Here is an 18,081-nt window from a genome sequence, read left to right on the forward strand (position 1 = left end):
TGCTCTGGCAAATATCCTAATTGGCATCAGACTAAAGTTTTGTTTGTACCTCGCTGCTGATATGATTGACGTTGAAGCAATGAATCAGCTCCGGTGTCATGGGCATGGAGATCAGCTGGCCTTTACAGTTGTTGTACTTCTCCTTGTACCACAACTACAAAAAGACCAAAATGTAAATAGGTCGCTTTCAAAAGAAACATTTAGTAGTTGCAATAAAAAGAAAAAAGAAAAGTCACGGTACGTCGCTGATATGATCCTGGTTCATCTTGACTTGTTTGATTTCGGGGGTGTCGTAGGTGGTGTGGATCTTGTCCTTAGTCTTGTGGTAATTCTCACGATACAGGCGCTACACGGGAGATAGCATACAACGTTAAATTGCGCTACAAGTCACGCCGGGGCTCGTCTCACCTCGTTGATGATCTTGTTGGCCTTCTTGTAGTTGACGAAATTGACGCCCTCCGGGTGAATGGTGTAGCCCTTGGCCTTTGTCATCTCGTAGGCCTCCTTGTACTTCACCTGGACAAACAATGCGAGAAGCTCCAGCTTTGCTTTTTCACATGCTTGTATTGGTACTTACAAGGCTGCTAATGAAGGTGTTCTGCTTGGCCTGCTTGATGAGAGGCATGTCGTGGGGCAGAGTGTATCCGGTGGGCATGTGGTTCTTGTTAGCCTCCTTGTACCAGTTCTGAGAGGACGGAACACATTTGACAGTCAGTCCTGCCCTCCTCCCTTCCTGAACTATGTTAGAAAAAGTCAAGGTTATCTTACATCACTCTGAATGTGGTGGGCCAGGCGAGCCCTCTCCCCTTCCACAGTAACGGCAGGAGCGGTGTTGGTTCCCCTGATGGTGTTTTGATACTCGGAGCGATAGTGGAGCTGGGGAAGGACAACGCAGGCGGTAAGCGGTGAAAATGTATCAGAATGTCGTAGCAGGGTGGGAAGAAGTGGCTTACGTCACTCCTGTTGACAGTGCTCTGCTTGGCTGTCTCGTAAAGCGGGGTTTCCATCACCACTGAGTAGTCCTTGAACGCTTCCACACCTTTGGCTTTGTACTTGTTCTGGAAGGGAAAAGAAAGGAGGGAATCATATTTCAGAGCTGATAAAAGCGGCAAGACGCTATTGATGGTAACAAACGCTGCTCTGAAGGTCGCTCGCGCGCTTGACGCGCAGGATTTCCGGGGTATCCCAGGCATAGCAGCCGATGCCCTTCAGCCAGTTCAGGTCATCCTTGTAGAACATCTGCAGAAGACAGCCATTTGACAATCAAGCACATTTCACGTTTATACGAATGTTCTGTTTTTTTTTTTACTCACGTCACTCAGCTGCTCGTTGACTTTGCGGGCCTGGACGTACATCTGCATATCGGGAAGGCAGGTCCACTCGTGCAGATATTTGCGGTAGTCGATTTCGCTGACTTTGGTCTGGGTTTTGTGAGCCGTCATGATCTCCAGCATGTCTGGCGGGATGTGGTTCCTTGCCTTGGATTTCTCGTAGTCCTCTTTGTACAGACGCTGCAAACAACGGACGATTCTTTTGTAATGTCAAATCTTGAGCTGCACGTAAAGTCATGAACTTACGTCCAGGACCAGTCTTCCGGCCTTGAGGCAGCGGAGGGTGCCGGGATCATCCTCGAGAGACTTGGGCAGACTGTAGAGGGACTTGAACTTCTCATAGTCCTCCTTGTACTTCACCTGAAAAGCAGATCAGATCATAAGATGCTTCATTGTCAGGTTTCTCGACGAACACGATACTTACACTGCTGACGATGGTCTTCTGGTTTTTGAAATGTTGCATGGAGGTTGAGTCGTGGGGGATCTGGTAGCCCTTGGCCTTGAATTTGTCCCAAGCGTCAGTGTAGATTTTCTGGAAAAATCCACATGACTTATTACGATCGAGTCCCCCATTTCTGATTTTGCCGGGGTGTCTCCGCCTACGTTGCTGAAGAAGTGCTTGAAGTCGTGGCATCTGGCGTAGTCGTAGGTGTGCAGAACGGTGGTGTACAGGTGCTTCTCCTTATGGTAACTCTCCCGATAGTTCAGCTGTCGGTAAAGGTTGCACTTCAGTTCGGGTCTGAATGCTCACATTTGAGCATCTTGACACTTACGTCGCTGGCCCAGGTGTTGCCCAGCACTGCAGTCACGTAGGCGGGCGTGTCGGTCACGATGGAGTAATTGTTGAATTCCTTCTTGGCCTCGTCTCTATATTGCAGCTGAAAGGCAAAGCGAGGAAGATGAGTTTCTCTTCCGGCTCGACGTGATGTTTGATTGCCTGAGGTCACGCACTTCACTTTGCATGTCATAGGCCTTCTTGGCGCGAAGGATCTCTGGCGTGTCCCATACGTAGCAGCCGAGACCCTTCATCCAGGTCAGATCTTCTTTGTAATAAACCTAGTCGTTGATGACAAAGGAGATTGTTCTTGATCCGGAAAATAGTATGCGCGTAGAAGCGAAACAAAATGTCAGGGTGAAGAAACTTGCATCGCTGAGAATCTCGTTGGTCTTGCGAGCTCGGATGACGTCTTCCTGATCGGGGTGGCAGGTCCACTGGTGGAGGTATGTCCGGTAGATGATGTCGCTCAGCATGTCCTGAGAACGCTTGGCCACCTTGTTGGCGATGACGTCGGACGGGATGTGGGTTTTCGTCTTGGTCTGGTGGTAGTCCTGATGGTAAAGCCTCTGTAACAAAATATTGGAGGTGATGAAATTGTGGCGCTCTTACAATTGTTGCGTTGCTGAGATTCTAAGTCCGCTTGAACCAGGAAAAGACTTGATGTGGGTGACGATGGTTCTGTTGAGGTTTGCTCACCACTCCCTTGTTCTTCTCCTGATCGCCAAGCCGCATCACCTCAGGGAAGTCCACCAGGGTTCCTGCCAAGTAGTGCCCTTTGGTCTTCTCATGGGCGTCATGGTACTTGACCTAGAAAATAAACATAACAGAAATTACAACCTGTCCCAGTAGAAGCGGCAGAAGAAAGGACAACTCACATCACTACTGATGTCTCTGCTCTTCTTTCCACTGACAAGTGGGATGTACTCATGGTCCAGATGGTAGTCAGCAGCCTTGGATGTGTTCCAATCCAGTTTGTAGAGTGTCTGAAATCAGGCAAAACATGTACGCTGTTATGTAACGGGTGACTGATTTGAAAAAAGAAAAAAAAAATCACACAAATGAATGCATCATTTGTACCTCGCTGGTGTTCTTGGACTGCTCCCTGCTGTGGGCCAGTTGAGGAGTGTCATCTGAGCCAATGTAATGACCCCTCTCTAAGTTGAACGTCTCTTTGTACTTGAGCTGCGGGTGGAGGAAAAGGTGTGAGGATGGCGGGATCCATCAAAAGTCTTGTTGCCATTCACTCGTTCACTTTTGATACATACGTCGCTCAGGTTAGCCGCGTTTGTCTTGGCCAAGATAAGTTCTGGGCGGTCCACCACAAGGGTGAATTTTCCAAATTGGTCTTTTGCGTTCTGTTTGTAGACCCTCTGTGAGAAACATAGCGACATCCAGGTGAGGAACAAGATACTGAAAGTAAGTAAGGATACAAGGGACTTCAACTTACATCGTTGAGAATTTCCTGAGCACGTCTGGCTTTGACATGGTCCACGGAGTCATGGGCCATCCACCCACAGCCTCGAATCCATTCCATATCCGCCTTGTACACGAACTAAGAACAAGAAGAACAAGTTGTGGAGACCAATCGGAAGCCCGAGCAGTCCATTTTCGTTTGACTCACATCACTCTGAAGATCGTAGGCTTTTCTGGCCTGGATGACGTCGTTCTGGTCGGGCAAACACGTCCACTCGTGCAGGCGGGTCCTGTAGAGGTCGTCGTTGACTTGCCTCTGGCACTTCTTGGCCAGCTCGAACTGCAGCATGTCCACGGGCAGGTTGAACACCGTCTTGGACTTGTTGAAGTCTTTCTTGTAGAGGGCGTCGCTGGCGATCTTGGCCGAGTTCAGGGCCAGCATGAGGAGCGGGTCGTCCTGGATGCTGAGGGCCCCGATGTGGTGGCCCACCTGCCTGCGGTATCCCTCCAGGTATTTATGCTGCAGGACAGATGAGGGGAATCGGTTCCAATTCCAACTTGGGGGATTTCATTCCAAATGCGACTCACTTGGCTTTGGACTTTAGTGTTGCTAATGCACTGCTTTATGGACACTGCATCTTCGGGCATGAAGTACCCAGTGGCCTTGGTGTGGTCCCAGTCTTGGGAGTACAGTTTCTGAAAGGAAATATCAAGTTCGTTTTTGGACAAACAAAACATAGAATCGACTATTGGGTAGACATGAATACGATTTTATGATACAAACATTCGGAGGTTGAAAGTTCTGACCGTCCTCTTACCGGGTGTATGTTCTTGGACGCCTCTTTGGCTGTGACCATGACTGGAGTCTCCACCAGCGTGTAATTGGTCTTCTCCTGTTGCCAAGCCTCGCGGTATTTGGCCTGAAAAGAGGTTCACAGCAGGTTACCGAAAAAGAGCGATAAACAACAGAAGAGAAAAAGAAATCCGCACCTCGTTGAGGATGTCGGCGGCGTTCTTGGCGCAAGCCAAGTCGACTCGATCGGTCGGAACACCAAATTTCTGCTCGTCCAGCTTCACCCGGTAGCCTCTCTGAAATAACGTGATTAACACAATTGTCGATCTCTTTGAAAATGTACAATCGAAATACGAGGCCACCCTGAAGTCAGACTTACGTCAGCAAGGATCTTCTGTGCGTGCTTCACCTTCAAAACCTCCACGGACTCGTGCGGAATCCAACCGACTCCACGTAGCCACTCCATGTCAGACTTGTACACAGCCTGAGGAGGAACAACACAGAATGTACACGGCCATGTCAGGAGCTCTCGCAAAATGTAACAGCAGGTCTACAAACTTACATCACTCTGCAGATTGTAGGCCTTCCTGGCCTGGACCACATCACTGGAGTCCGGCAGACAGGTCCACTGGTGCAGGTGAGTCCGGTAGTTGAAATCGTTGACTTGAATCTGGCACTTCTTGGCCAGTTCCAGGTTCAGCATGTCCACGGGGAGGTGGAATCTGGTCTTGGACTGGTTGAAGTCCTTCTTGTAGAGCACGTCGCTGGCGATCTTGGCCGAGTTCAGGGCCAGCATGATTAGGGGGTCGTCTTCCACGCTTCGAGCCCCAATGTGGTGGCCCACTTGTGCCCGGTATCCGGTCTTGTACTTGTACTAAAAAAAGGAAAAAAGTTAGTTTCTTATTTTAAACCTCAGGCATGTCTTTTCCTTACGTCGCTTATGATATCTCTGGACGCTTTGGCCTTCAGCACAGCGATGGCATCCTCCTTGATTTGGTAGGCTTTGGCCTTCTGCTCATCCCAAGCCATGGTGTACAGTTTCTGCACAGAATCATTTAGGACACGATGAAACATAGATCATTCCAGAATGACGAAAACCGGTCGTGTCAGTAAACCTTACATTGCTGATGTTGACCGAATTCGTCTTGGACAGCTCCATGGCCGGAGTGTCTGCCGGAAGCGAAAAGCACGTCTTTTCGTTCTCCCACAGCTCCTTGTACTTCCTCTGTTGAATTGACATCGAGTGTTTAGTGTTCATCTTTAATTAAGCTTTAATTAGTGGAGAATGGTCAAATGTTTCTTTTCTCGACTCACATCACTGAGGTTGTCCGAATTCTGCTTGGACAGGACGATTGCAGGCAGGTCCACCACGCTGGTGAATTTGACCGTGCTGGGCGGCTGGCGGTAAAGTCTATCGTTGAGGATGTTCTGCGCGTTCTTGGCTTTGATGACCTCCACCGATTCGTGAGGTGACCAGGCGTAGCCCCTTAGCCATTCCAGGTCACTTCTGTACACAGCCTGTAAGACACAATTCGACGTTTACACACAACAATCTACGAAAATAAGAGAAGAGGTTTACAAACTTACATCACTCTGCAGATTGTAGACCTTCCTGGCCTGGACCACATCATTGGAGTCCGGCAAGCATGTCCACTGGTGCAAGTGAGTCCGGTAGTTGAAGTCGTTGACTTGAATCTGGCACTTCTTGGCCAGTTCCAGGCTCAGCATGTCCACGGGAAGGTTGAACACCGTCTTGGACTTGTTGAAGTCCTTCTTGTAGATGTTGTCACTGGCGATCCTGGCGGCATGTGCGGCCAGCATGATCAGAGGGTCTTCTTCGACGTTACGAGCGCCGAAGTGGTGACCGCACTGCTTGCGGTATCCGGTCTTGTACTTGTACTGAGATTCCAAAGTGGAGTTATGGATTAACGTCCAATCAGAAGTGAACAAATTGGTGGCGTGAAGAGGAAGTACGGACTTACGTCACTGCTGATGTCTCGAGAGGCCTTGGCTGCTACTAATGAAATGGCGTCTTTGGGGAGCGTGTAGCCATTTTTAATGATTTCCATGTAGCCTTCGCGGTAGTGTCTCTATTGGAAGAACATGTTATGTTCTAAGGCTGATTAAAAAAAAAAAGGGGATATTTCGGGAGGACTTTCAAGATGAACCCAAAATGGCCTACAAGTGAATTTAATTGGACAGATCAGGAGGTGCATTGTCACGCAGATCAATCTTAAAATTTCTCTTGAAAGTCCAATACCATAACTGTACATCATCTTGCGTGTGTAAGTGTGTTACCGGACTAGTGTTGAGCTTATTCTGCTTGGCCAGGATGATCTCAGGTGTGTCAGGCATGATGTGAAGGTTCACTTTGTCACTCTCCCACCCAGACACATATGCTTTCTGCAAACATCAAAAGGATGGACTGTTGACCAGACTTTTTTTTGGAAATGCTGACGTACTAATCCGCGCGACGGCGTGTACCTTGTCCATGATTTTGGCGTTGGCCAGAGCCAGCGCGTACGGCATGTCAGTGGTCTTGGCGGTGAATTTGAAATTGCTGGGATGCTGGCGATACAGTCTCTCGCTCAAGATCTCCGACGCTTTCTTTGCTTTCTCCACGTCCACTGAGCCAGCGGTGACCCAGCCAGATCCCCTGATCCATTCCATGTCTTCTTTGTACACAGCCTACATGGGATATTTCAAATCGAGAAAAACTGGTAATGGAACGAACGCAAGCTAGGGTACCGCGACGCTAGCTACTCACGTCACTTTGAAGGTCATACGCCTTCTTGGCCTGGACCACGTCGCTGGAGTCAGGCAGACAAGTCCAGTTGTGAAGGTAAGTTCTGTAGTTAAAGTCGTTGACTTGTGTTTGGCATTTCTTGGCCAGTTCCAGGCTCAGCATGTCCACCGGCAGGTGGAATCTGGTCTTGGACTGGTTGAAGTCCTTCTTGTACAGGTTGTCGCTGGCGATCTGGCCCGAGTTCAGGGCCAGCATGATCAGAGGATCGTCACGGATGCTCAGCGCACCGATGTGGTGGCCGACCTGCTTGCGGTATCCGGTTTTGTACTTGTACTGTGGAAAGAGGAAAGTCGATTCACGGTGGGAATCCACAACTGACAAATTCATGTTCACATACATCACTAATGATTTCTCTTCCGTGTTTTGCGGCTACTATGGAAACCGCGTCAGGTTTCATGGAGTAGCCCTTTCGGAACATGTCCTCAACGGCTTGCTTGTACACTTTCTGGGGGGCGAAAAACAACACATTTATATGATAAGACTATTTGGAAGCATTGAAGTCCAGACAAAAGATAAAATAAAAAAAGAACGGACCTGGCTGAGGTTGTAAGCGTTGGCTCTGGAGAGTAGAATTTCAGGCAGGTCAGCATTGACGTGATTTTTCACCTTATCCGCCTCCCAAGCGGAGATGTAATATTTCTGTCACGACAAATAAATGTGAGGGGAAAGAAGGAACACAATGAGGAGAAAAATCCATACCTTGTTCATGATCTCAGCGTTTGCTTTGGCGAGGACCATAGGCATGGCGTTCATGTCCGTCGTGTACTTCAGAGTGTCTTGCTTATGCCTGTAAAGGCGATCGTTAAGAATTTTGCCAGCGTGCTTGACTTTCTCGACTTCCAGCGAGCCATGTGGAGACCAACCCACACCGACAATCTCATCCAAGTCAGCTTTATACACAACCTGATGGAGGGACAAGCACATTGACACGACATGAGAAGACAGAAGCGCAGTCTGGAAGGAACAATATTTGATGACTGCTTACGTCACTCTGCAGATTGTAGGCCTTCCTGGCCTGGACCACGTCACTGGAGTCGGGCAGGCAGGTCCACTGGTGCAAGTGAGTCCGGTAGTTGAAGTCGTTGACTTGAATCTGGCACTTCTTGGCCAGTTCCAGGCTCAGCATGTCCACGGGCAGATTGAATCGGGTCTTGGACTGGTTGAAGTCCTTCTTGTAGAGCGCGTCGCTGGCGATCTTGGCCGAGTTCAGGGCCAGCATGAGGAGCGGGTCGTCTTCCACGCTTCGAGCCCCAATGTGGTGGCCCACTTGTGCCCGGTATCCTGTTTTGTACTTGTACTGACGGAATCAGGACAAAAAAGAACGGATTATTTTTTGATACTCTCTGTCATGTCACTTTCCCTCAGGATTAATATGTATCCGAGTGCTGTCACTCACATCGCTGACAATATCCCGAGAGGCCTTGGCAGTCTTCACGGCGATGGCATCTGGGGGCAGGAAGTAGCCCTTTCTGATGTCGGCCTCATAACCTTGTCTGTAGTGTTTCTGCAAAGAAAATCACAAATAAGTTCCGAAGAACGGATTCCATTTGATGGAACCAAGTGTGATGCTAACCTTGCTCATGTTGAGCGCATTCTGCTGAGAGAGGAAGATCTCCGGAGTATCGGGGTTGATGTGCACTTGGGTTTTGGCATTCTCCCATGCTTCGGTGTAGAGACGCTGGAACAAAGCATAATTATGGATGCAACATCTGGCATCGCTTTCTTGTGTTTTCCCGCAAGATGTCTACCTTGTTCATGATCAAAGCGTTAGCCTTTGCCAGTTCCAAGTTCATTGCGTCAATGGGGCTGGTGAAGGGAATTTTGCTGGGAGGTTGGCGGTAGTTCATCTCGCTCAAGTTACCAGCAGCTTTCTTGGCCTGTTCCACCTCCAGTGAGCCTGCGGGAGACCATCCGAGACCCTGAAGCCACTTCAGGTCTGCTTTGTAGACGGTCTATGGAGAGAAGCGATGAAGGTATTCGGGATGAAAACAAAAATTCAGGAGCGTTCATTTGTCATTTTTGTTGGACTCACATCACTCTGCAGCTCGTAGGCGTGTCTGGCTTGGCGGACGTCATTGGAGTCGGGCAGGCAGGTCCACTGGTGCAAGTGAGTGCGGTAGTTAAAGTCGTTGACTTGAATCTGGCACTTCTTGGCCAGTTCCAGGTTCAGCATGTCCACAGGCAGATTGAATCTGGTCTTGGACTGGTTGAAGTCCTTCTTGTAGAGCACGTCGCTGGCGATCTTGGCTGAGTTCAGAGCCAGCATGAGGAGAGGGTCATCTTCCACGCTTCGAGCCCCAATGTGGTGGCCCACTTGTGCCCGGTATCCGGTCTTGTACTTGTACTGGAAAGGGAAAGACAGGTTTCACCGGTTACATGGCAGAATATGGCAAAACGGGGAGTTTTCGTGAAATGCTTACGTCACTGGCAATGTCCCTGGATGCCTTGGCTGCTCGGATGGAGATGGCATCGTTGCGCATGTCGTAACCCTTCTTCTTGGCCTCTTCATTTGCCTGCTTGTACAATTTCTGTAATAGGCCAAAACACCCGTTTAGAACAGTGGTTCCCAAACTTTTGCAGGCTGGCGCCCCCTTTGGCTCCCCAGTGAATTCCTAGCGCCCCCCTCCTACCCCCCCCCCCCCCAAAACAAAAACAAAAAAATAAAACCATGTAAAATACAGCATTTTATCGCATTTCATAAATAGGCCTACTTAAAGACAAAAATGACAACATTGAAGGTATGAAAAGCAAGTTTACCCTCTCATGTATTCATTTTCTTCCATTTATTCACAGAAAATGGTGGCGGACGTGATCTAAGGCAGTGGTCCCCAACCTTTTTTGCGCCACGGACCGGTTACATGTCAGAAATATTTTCGCGGACCGGCATTTATATAAATAAATAATACATTTATATAAATAAATAAATAATACATTTATAATATCATTACCATTACGTTGAATTAGTGGGAGCACTGAGTTTGTTTCTCAGAAACGAGCCGGTCCCATCTAGACGTAATCGGAGACAATGACACCCGAAGTGATTTAAGGTTTGTCTTTTATTGCAGGATGCTTGGTCTCCATGTGTTGAAGCAGTTTTGAATGCTTCACTGCCTGGTTAGTTAGCCTGTCGCCACATATTAGCTTTGCGGGCTCGACTGGGGAAACATGTCACGTGACCGGGACGAGCGTCTTGACCTGAATTAATTGATCGTCGATAAAAAAAAAAAATCTGTGCGGCTTGGCGGCCCGGTACCAAGTGACCCACGGACCGGTACCGGGCCGCGGCCCGGTGGTTGGGGACCATTGCCCTAACCAGCTCAACACAACACAACACGGCGCGTTCTGGCGAGTCCCCAATTTCATGTTGACTTGAACTCAAGATGATGTTGACCGCCAGAATGCGGTTTTTATTATAAGATAAAATTCTGAACATTACAAGCTTGAAATTACAAACCTGAGCTTTTGCTTTTGTAGCTATGCTGTCGTATCTGACTGGGCCAGAGCGGCGTGCGTGTTGTGTACAAATCGACTGCCGCCCCCCTACCGCCCCCCTACCGCCCCTTTCTTCCTCACCGCCCCCCCAGAGCTTTCCACCGCCCCCAGGGGGGCGGTACCGCCCACTTTGGGAACCACTGGTTTAGAATAATCACTGTTGGCAAGTTTGAGCTTGAAAGCGCAGTTGTTTACTCACCAAGCTGTAGTTGATATTGTTGGCTTTGGCCAGAACGACATCCATGGCGTCAGGCATGACGTGGATTAGGGTCTTCTCGTTTTCCCAGGCATCAATGTAGGCTTTCTGCCATCACATACGACAACATAAAATTAAGTGGAATGTCTCAATTTCTTCTGAGATTATGATATCATATTTCGTCATTGGAATGTGAGAATACCTGGTTCATGACTTGAGCGTTTGCCTTGGCCAACACCATGGGCATGTCCTCGGTCGTGAGTTTAAACTTGTAGTTGCTCGGGTGTTGGCGGTACTTTTGTTCATTCAGGATCTCACCGGCTTTCTTGACCTTCTCCACATCCAGCGAACCAATTGGCACCCAGCCGGTGCCTTGCTGCAGCTTCAGGTCTTCCTTGTAAACATTCTGGCCAGGGGAAAAACAGTATTCAGAGAAACGTTGCTCCCAAAATACTTCATTAGGCGGCATTCGATTTTCATACGTCACTCTGCAGGTCGTAGGCGCGTCTGGCTTGGCGGACGTCGTTGGAGTCGGGCAGGCAGGTCCAGTTGTGCAGGCGGGTGATGTAGTTGGCGTGATTGACCTGGATCTGGTTCTTCTTGGCTAGCTCGAAGGCCAGCATGTCCACAGGCAAGTTGAACTTGGTCTTGGACTGGTTGAAGTCCTTCTTGTAGAGGAAGTCGCTGGCGATTTTGGCTGAGTTCAGAGCCAGCATGAGGAGAGGGTCATCTTCCACGCTTCGAGCCCCAATGTGGTGGCCCACTTGTTTGCGGTACCCGGTCTTGTACTTGTACTAAAAGAGGATGGAATAAGACCACATCAAGATTTTTCGGGCATACACCGACCACCCGAGTGGCAAACCGACTCATGGGCTTACATCGCTAGCAATATCTCTGGAAGCCTTGGCTGCAAGGATGGAAATAGCATCTTTGCCCAGATCGTAGCCTTTCTTCTTGGACTCCTCATATGCCTGCTTGTACAGTTTCTGAAGATGCAAAAGATAGAATACGTGAAGATCCATACGATTAAGCAGAAACTGGGTGACGGCAACCAAACTGCTCACTGACCAAGCTGTAGTTGACGTTGTTGGCTTTTGCGAGGACCACGTCCATAGCGTCAGGCATGAGGTGGATCAAGGTCTTCTGGTTTTCCCAAGCTTCGTGATATGCTTTCTGCAATAAATGCGGGACAGACAAAGCAGGTGATGAACAACAAATCAATAGTAAAATGATTTGTCTTACTTGGGTGTTGTGCCACGTTAATGTTCCAATACCTTGTTCATGTTCTGAGCGTTTGCCTTGGCCAGCACCATGGGCATGTCCTCGGTGGTGACCTTAAACTTGTAGTTGCTCGGGTGCTGACGATATTTCTGTTCATTTAGGATTTCACCGGCTTTCTTCACCTTCTCCACATCTAGCGAACCAATAGGCACCCAGCCGGTGCCCTGAAGAAACTTTAGCTCTTCCTTGTAGATCACCTGAACAAGACAGAGAGTTTTCCGTGAGAGATCATTTCCAGATTTACAAAAATATCATTTCATAAGCATACAGTGATCCCACGCTAAATCGTGGTTTCTTGTTCTCCTATTGCTGATGGGTCAGGACCTTATCACCTGCAATACATGTAATAATTTTCATACATCACTCTGCAGGTCGTAGGCGTGTCTGGCTTGGCGGACGTCATTGGAGTCGGGCAGGCAGGTCCACTGGTGCAAGTGAGTGCGGTAGTTAAAGTCGTTGACTTGAATCTGGCACTTCTTGGCCAGTTCCAGGCTCAGCATGTCCACGGGGAGGTGGAATCTGGTCTTGGACTGGTTGAAGTCCTTCTTGTAGAGCACGTCGCTGGCGATTTTGGCCGAGTTCAGAGCCAGGACGAGGAGAGGGTCATCTTCCACGCTTCGAGCCCCAATGTGGTGGCCCACTTGTGCCCGGTATCCGGTCTTGTACTTGTACTGGAAAGAAATATGTTCGCGATTATTTGGAAGAACCCAGATCTGGGAGGACTTGAACGACAATTTCAAAATGGCACCACTCTGAGATGGATGGAGCAGTTAGAACATTTTTGACTTGAATCCCCCTTTAGCATCCCATTGAAATGTACGCGATGGGGAAAATGTGAGCTAAGTGGTATTGTATAAACTCACATCACTAGCAATATCTCTGGAAGCCTTGGCTGCAAGGATGGAAATAGCATCTTTGCCCAGATCGTGGCCTTTCTTCTTAGCCTCCTCATATGCCTGCTTGTACAGTTTCTGAAGATACAGAAGATAGAATACGTGAAGATCCATACGATGAAGCAGAAACTGGGTGACGGCAACCAAACTGCTCACTTACCAAGCTATAGTTGACGTTGTTGGCTTTTGCGAGGACCACGTCCATAGCGTCAGGCATGAGGTGGATCAAGGTCTTCTGGTTTTCCCAAGCTTCGTGATATGCTTTCTGCAATAAACGCCAGACAGAAAAAGCAGGTGATGAATCACGAGTCAATAGTAAAATGATTTGTCTTACTTGGGTGCTGTGTCACGTTAATGTTCCAATACCTTGTTCATGTTCTGAGCGTTTGCCTTGGCCAGCACCATGGGCATGTCCTCGGTGGTGACCTTAAACTTGTAGTTGCTCGGGTGCTGACGATATTTCTGTTCATTTAGGATTTCACCGGCTTTCTTCACCTTCTCCACATCCAGCGAACCAATAGGCACCCAGCCGGTGCCCTGAAGGAACTTCAGCTCTTCCTTGTAGACCACCTGAACCAGACAGGAGGGTGAAATGAACAAACATGGATTCGCTTGAATTATTATGCTGTGTTTGGTGACATCTGGATTTCTCCTTGGAGGACCAACAAAGCATTATCTTATTGTATTTCTTTTGGTATGTCTACTCACATCACTCTGCAGGTCGTAGGCGTGCCTGGCTTGGCGGACATCGTTGGAGTCGGGCAGGCAAGTCCAGTTGTGCAGACGGGTGATGTAGTTGGTGTGGTTGACCTGGATCTGGTTCTTCTTGGCCAGCTCGAAAGCCAGCATGTCCACTGGCAGGTGGAATCTGGTCTTGGACTGGTTGAAGTCCTTCTTGTAGAGGGCGTCGCTGGCAATCTTGGCCGAGTTCAGGGCCAGCATGAGGAGAGGGTCGTCCTGGATGCTGAGGGCACCGATGTGGTGGCCCACCTGCTTGCGGTATCCGGTCTTGTACTTGTACTGCGAGAAAACAAAGTTTTTTCCCATAAACTGGTTGCGGTCGATTGGAAGTGCCGAGTCTTGAGATGGAAAAGTGGTAAGAAATTCGGAAGAGGTTTAGGCACCAAGTGAAAAAAGAAAAATACACTTACGTCACTTGCAATAATAGTTGAGGCTTTAGCAGCCTGCACGGAGATGGCATCAGCACGAAGGTTGTGACCCTTCTTCTTGGCAAGCTCATTGTCCAGTTTGTACCGTTTCTGATGACGACAAGAAAGTAATCACTTCAAATTGTCTGCTCATCATTGAGCAGGTAAATAACAATCAGTCTGAAGTTCTCACCTCGCTGTAGTTCTTCCTGTTTTCCCGAGCAAGAACAACGTCCATTGCGTCCGGCATGATGTGAATGGTTTTCTTGTCATGGTCCCAAGCTTTGGTGTAAGCTTGCTGGAAGCACACGTCCATTGGAGTTGTCACACACAAACACAAAAAATGGCAAGGATAGATGTTTTGGTCCTTCCTAGTACCTTATCCATGATCAGGTTGTTGGCGGTGGCGAGTGCCAGATCCATGGAGTGCATGTCCTTGGTGAATTTCAAGGTGCTGGGATGCTGGCGGTACCCATGTTCCCTCAAGATCTGGCCGGCCGTTCGGACTTTCTCCACATCCAGCGAGCCGATGGGAACCCAACCGATTCCTCGGATGAAGTTTTGATACTCGCTCTTGTACTCGTTCTGTTGAGGAAGTAGAAGATGTTCCAGCACTTTCCTTCAATCTCAATGGATTGGAAATTCATGTTTTTTTTCCACAGGATGGAAAATGAGGATTACGGTACAACAATTTAAGATCCAGAAGCTTCTTATGGACGCTTACATCACTCGCAATAAACTGCATGTTGCGGGCCAGTTGCAGGTTCATGGCATCAGGCAGGACGGTGTAGTGGGGGATAATGCTCCTATATCCAATCATGGTCTGGGCGGCCGAGGCCTGCTTGGCGTGGACCACGCTCAGCATGTCCACAGGTGTGTGGTACTTCAGTTTGGACTTGTGGTAGTCCTGCTTGTAGATCTTGTCGCTCTGGTGCTTGGCCACCTCCATGTAGTGGACCAGTAGAGGGTCATCCTGAATGCTACGGAAGCCTACATGGTGGCCTCGCGCTTTCTCAAAAGCCAGTTTATATTTGTACTGGAAGGTAAAAAAAAAAAAGTACATTGTGGTACTTGTAATTCAAAGTACGACTATATGGTCTTGGTTGCCACACTCACGTTGCTGGCAATGTTGGTACCAGACTTGGCGGCCACAATGGGGATGGCGTCAGCTCTGAGATCGTAGCCCTTGTTAGCCATTTCCGCAAGGCCGGCTTTGTAATTTTTCTGCGGAAGAGGGAAAAACAATCACGTGGCTGAAATGAGTGGAAAGACTTGTTGTTTGTCATCTTACGTTGCTCATAGTGATGGCGTTGGCCTTGGCCAGAATAATCTCAGGAGCATCCGGCATGACGTGAACATTCAGTTTGTCCTTTTCCCAAGCGGCCGTGTATGCTTTCTGAAAATAAATTCCACAATAAACGTGAAGTTTTGGTGGGAGTAAAAGCAAGCGAGATCAATTTAACCGTGCCGCACCTTATTCATGATCTGATTGTTGGCCGTGGCCAGGGTCAGGTCCATGGAGTCCATCAGCTTGCTGTACTTGAAGTTGGACGGGTGAGTGCGGTACTTGTTCTCGCTTAGGATATCGCCGCCGACCTTAGCGGTTTCTACGGCGAGCGAGCCGATGGGAACCCAGCCGATACCTTTGACGAAGTTGTTCCAGTCGTACTTGTAGTCGCACTGGCGAAAGAAAGAAATCATAAAGGTGAGTAAACCGAATCTCGGAGCTGTCGTCTCTTGTTACTGAATTAGCAGGGCTTTCATTCTTCAGTTCGAGACAAAAACTTGCATTTCCTCAAATCCCAGTGATGCGCACTTGAGCTCAGAGACAAACTTACGTCACTCGACTGGGTGTTCATGGTACGAGCCAGCGTGAAGCTCATGGCGTCGGGGAGGAGAGCGTTGGTATGGTGCATCTTCCTGTAGCCGGTCATGGTCTGGGCGGCCGAGGCCTGCTTGGCGTGGACCACGCTCAACATGTCCACGGGTGTGTGGTACTTCAGTTTGGACTTGTGGTAGTCTTTCTTGTAGTTCCTGTCACTCTGGTGCTTGGCCACCTCCATGTAGTGGACCAGAAGGGGGTCGTCCTGGAGGCTTCGTATGCCCACGTGGTGGCCTCGCGCTTTCTCGAAAGCCAGTTTGTACTTAAACTGCAACGGCCATTTCGACGAGTGAGTTGATGGTGCGCAACGGTTTGCGCTAGCAGCTCAGGAATGTTTTTTTTTTTTGCGTGACTTACGTTACTGGCGATATTTGTTCCTAATTTTGCGGCCACGATGGGAATGGCGTCTGGTTTCAGATTGTAGCCCTTGTTGGCCATCTCCGCCAAACCAGATTTGTAAAGTTTCTGCAAACAGATCAACCTGAACACTTACACGGAGCAATTTTCTTCATTTTTGATGTGACATTTGGAGGTGAACTGACGTCGCTCATGGTGATAGCATTGGCCTTGGCCAGGACGATCTCAGGAGAGTCCGGCATGATGTGGACTGTCCGTTTGTCCTTTTCCCAAGCGGCCGTGTAAGCTTGCTATCAATGAAAATCACAGGATAAATAAGATGAGCATCGGAAATCCAGGTAGTATTTGGCAAATATTGTACCGTGCCGCACCTTATCCATGATCTGATTGTTGGTGGTGGCCAGAGCCAGGTCCATGGAGTCCATCAGTTTGCTGTACTTGAAGTTGGACGGGTGAGTGCGGTACTTGCTCTCGCTTAGGATGTCGCTGCCGACCTTGGCGGTTTCTACGGCGAGCGAGCCGATGGGAACCCAGCCGATACCTTTGACGAAGTTGTTCCAGTCGTACTTGTAATCGCACTGGCGAGAGAAATGAACCAGAAGCTGAGTGAACTGAATCTCGGACATGAATTTTAAAAGCCACCTAAAAGTTGCCAAGGGTTCTCCCATCCCCGGATGTTGTGACCAAGTCATGACTTGAGAACAAACTTACATCACTCGACTGGGTGTTCATGGTACGAGCCAGCGTGAAGTTCATGGCGTCAGAGAGGAGAGCGTTGGTGTGGTGCAGCTTCCTGTAGCCCGTCATGGTCTGGGCGGCCGAAGCCTGCTTGGCGTGGACCACGCTCAACATGTCCACGGGCGTGTGGTACTTCAGTTTGGCCTTGTGGTAGTCTTTCTTGTAGTTCCTGTCACTCTGGTGCTTGGCCACCTCCATGTAATGGACCAGCAGGGGGTCGTCCTGGATGCTACGGAAGCCCACGTGGTGGCCTCGCTCCTTCTCAAACTCTTTCTTGTATTGCACCTACGAAACAAGGCAAGTATGACAAGTTGGACCGTTTTCATTTTTTCTTTTGAGAGTGTTGCAAATGGATGGTTTTACGCACATTGCTGGCAATATGTCTTCCATGCTTGGCATGTTGGATGGGAATAGCGTCAGGCCTCAAGTCGTAGCCCTTGGCGATATCGTCCACCCACTTTTGCTTGTAGCGACTCTGCAGGGATGAAACGTATTCAGTTTTGTGTTCGAGTCATTTCATTTGTCCATAAATGTTGTCCTCTCACCTCACTCATGTTCTGCGCATTCGATTTAGCCAGGATGAACTCAGGGTAGTCGACCGGCAAGTTGTAGGTATGCTTGAACTGCTCACCGGAAGCCTTGTAAGCAGTCTGCGGAGGTGGAAAAAAAACACAGGTGTCAAGATGAGTGGCACATTTTGAACAAAAGGACAACCAGGAGCCTCATACAGGGTGCAGCTGCTTGGAGTTGCTCAGAGCCAAGGACATGTTCATGCTGTCACTGGTACTGGTGAACTTGAACGTGCTCGGATGCTGACGGTAGTTGATCTCGTCCAGTGCCAACTTGGCAGCTTTGGCCTTCTCCACGTCCAGAGAACCGATCGGGACCCACCCGGCTCCTTTGTAGTAGTTTGTGTAGTCGGCTTTGTAAAGATTCTGCAGAGAACCGGGGTTATTTCTATATTTGTAGTGTC

General features: G+C 48.9%; 1 protein-coding gene across 20 annotated transcripts in view; it reads right to left on the reverse strand.

Annotated features, from left to right (window-relative positions):
- Nucleotides 1-18,081, reverse strand: part of neb (nebulin) — a 43,727-nt gene that overhangs the window by 15,397 nt on the left and 10,249 nt on the right. For 19 of the 20 annotated variants that reach the window (XM_061286989.1, XM_061287007.1, XM_061286990.1 and 16 more), the window contains 68 exons: nucleotides 17,837-18,043; nucleotides 17,654-17,758; nucleotides 17,476-17,583; nucleotides 17,082-17,393; nucleotides 16,742-16,948; nucleotides 16,556-16,660; nucleotides 16,371-16,478; nucleotides 15,970-16,281; nucleotides 15,605-15,811; nucleotides 15,423-15,527; nucleotides 15,248-15,355; nucleotides 14,856-15,167; nucleotides 14,510-14,716; nucleotides 14,325-14,429; nucleotides 14,135-14,242; nucleotides 13,692-14,003; nucleotides 13,350-13,553; nucleotides 13,144-13,248; nucleotides 12,954-13,061; nucleotides 12,450-12,761; nucleotides 12,084-12,287; nucleotides 11,878-11,982; nucleotides 11,688-11,795; nucleotides 11,292-11,603; nucleotides 11,012-11,215; nucleotides 10,813-10,917; nucleotides 9,542-9,649; nucleotides 9,154-9,465; nucleotides 8,870-9,073; nucleotides 8,695-8,799; nucleotides 8,518-8,625; nucleotides 8,107-8,418; nucleotides 7,821-8,024; nucleotides 7,656-7,760; nucleotides 7,459-7,566; nucleotides 7,083-7,394; nucleotides 6,800-7,003; nucleotides 6,614-6,718; nucleotides 6,298-6,405; nucleotides 5,903-6,214; nucleotides 5,630-5,833; nucleotides 5,436-5,540; nucleotides 5,249-5,356; nucleotides 4,878-5,189; nucleotides 4,695-4,799; nucleotides 4,513-4,611; nucleotides 4,341-4,442; nucleotides 4,111-4,218; nucleotides 3,731-4,042; nucleotides 3,557-3,661; nucleotides 3,375-3,479; nucleotides 3,187-3,291; nucleotides 2,985-3,092; nucleotides 2,806-2,916; nucleotides 2,478-2,675; nucleotides 2,283-2,387; nucleotides 2,105-2,209; nucleotides 1,935-2,039; nucleotides 1,756-1,863; nucleotides 1,578-1,691; nucleotides 1,314-1,511; nucleotides 1,135-1,239; nucleotides 954-1,058; nucleotides 769-876; nucleotides 578-685; nucleotides 409-516; nucleotides 242-346; nucleotides 50-154 (listed from right to left, as the gene is read on the reverse strand). In XM_061286989.1, coding sequence (XP_061142973.1) covers nucleotides 50-154; nucleotides 242-346; nucleotides 409-516; nucleotides 578-685; nucleotides 769-876; nucleotides 954-1,058; nucleotides 1,135-1,239; nucleotides 1,314-1,511; nucleotides 1,578-1,691; nucleotides 1,756-1,863; nucleotides 1,935-2,039; nucleotides 2,105-2,209; nucleotides 2,283-2,387; nucleotides 2,478-2,675; nucleotides 2,806-2,916; nucleotides 2,985-3,092; nucleotides 3,187-3,291; nucleotides 3,375-3,479; nucleotides 3,557-3,661; nucleotides 3,731-4,042; nucleotides 4,111-4,218; nucleotides 4,341-4,442; nucleotides 4,513-4,611; nucleotides 4,695-4,799; nucleotides 4,878-5,189; nucleotides 5,249-5,356; nucleotides 5,436-5,540; nucleotides 5,630-5,833; nucleotides 5,903-6,214; nucleotides 6,298-6,405; nucleotides 6,614-6,718; nucleotides 6,800-7,003; nucleotides 7,083-7,394; nucleotides 7,459-7,566; nucleotides 7,656-7,760; nucleotides 7,821-8,024; nucleotides 8,107-8,418; nucleotides 8,518-8,625; nucleotides 8,695-8,799; nucleotides 8,870-9,073; nucleotides 9,154-9,465; nucleotides 9,542-9,649; nucleotides 10,813-10,917; nucleotides 11,012-11,215; nucleotides 11,292-11,603; nucleotides 11,688-11,795; nucleotides 11,878-11,982; nucleotides 12,084-12,287; nucleotides 12,450-12,761; nucleotides 12,954-13,061; nucleotides 13,144-13,248; nucleotides 13,350-13,553; nucleotides 13,692-14,003; nucleotides 14,135-14,242; nucleotides 14,325-14,429; nucleotides 14,510-14,716; nucleotides 14,856-15,167; nucleotides 15,248-15,355; nucleotides 15,423-15,527; nucleotides 15,605-15,811; nucleotides 15,970-16,281; nucleotides 16,371-16,478; nucleotides 16,556-16,660; nucleotides 16,742-16,948; nucleotides 17,082-17,393; nucleotides 17,476-17,583; nucleotides 17,654-17,758; nucleotides 17,837-18,043 — 10,968 coding nt within the window. The remainder of the gene's footprint in view (nucleotides 1-49; nucleotides 155-241; nucleotides 347-408; nucleotides 517-577; nucleotides 686-768; nucleotides 877-953; nucleotides 1,059-1,134; nucleotides 1,240-1,313; nucleotides 1,512-1,577; nucleotides 1,692-1,755; nucleotides 1,864-1,934; nucleotides 2,040-2,104; nucleotides 2,210-2,282; nucleotides 2,388-2,477; nucleotides 2,676-2,805; nucleotides 2,917-2,984; nucleotides 3,093-3,186; nucleotides 3,292-3,374; nucleotides 3,480-3,556; nucleotides 3,662-3,730; nucleotides 4,043-4,110; nucleotides 4,219-4,340; nucleotides 4,443-4,512; nucleotides 4,612-4,694; nucleotides 4,800-4,877; nucleotides 5,190-5,248; nucleotides 5,357-5,435; nucleotides 5,541-5,629; nucleotides 5,834-5,902; nucleotides 6,215-6,297; nucleotides 6,406-6,613; nucleotides 6,719-6,799; nucleotides 7,004-7,082; nucleotides 7,395-7,458; nucleotides 7,567-7,655; nucleotides 7,761-7,820; nucleotides 8,025-8,106; nucleotides 8,419-8,517; nucleotides 8,626-8,694; nucleotides 8,800-8,869; nucleotides 9,074-9,153; nucleotides 9,466-9,541; nucleotides 9,650-10,812; nucleotides 10,918-11,011; nucleotides 11,216-11,291; nucleotides 11,604-11,687; nucleotides 11,796-11,877; nucleotides 11,983-12,083; nucleotides 12,288-12,449; nucleotides 12,762-12,953; nucleotides 13,062-13,143; nucleotides 13,249-13,349; nucleotides 13,554-13,691; nucleotides 14,004-14,134; nucleotides 14,243-14,324; nucleotides 14,430-14,509; nucleotides 14,717-14,855; nucleotides 15,168-15,247; nucleotides 15,356-15,422; nucleotides 15,528-15,604; nucleotides 15,812-15,969; nucleotides 16,282-16,370; nucleotides 16,479-16,555; nucleotides 16,661-16,741; nucleotides 16,949-17,081; nucleotides 17,394-17,475; nucleotides 17,584-17,653; nucleotides 17,759-17,836; nucleotides 18,044-18,081) is intronic. The other variant, XM_061287005.1, reaches the window with a different exon arrangement.

The sequence above is a fragment of the Syngnathus typhle genome, linkage group LG9 (genome assembly GCF_033458585.1).
Source record: "Syngnathus typhle isolate RoL2023-S1 ecotype Sweden linkage group LG9, RoL_Styp_1.0, whole genome shotgun sequence".
Lineage (NCBI taxonomy): Eukaryota > Metazoa > Chordata > Actinopteri > Syngnathiformes > Syngnathidae > Syngnathus > Syngnathus typhle.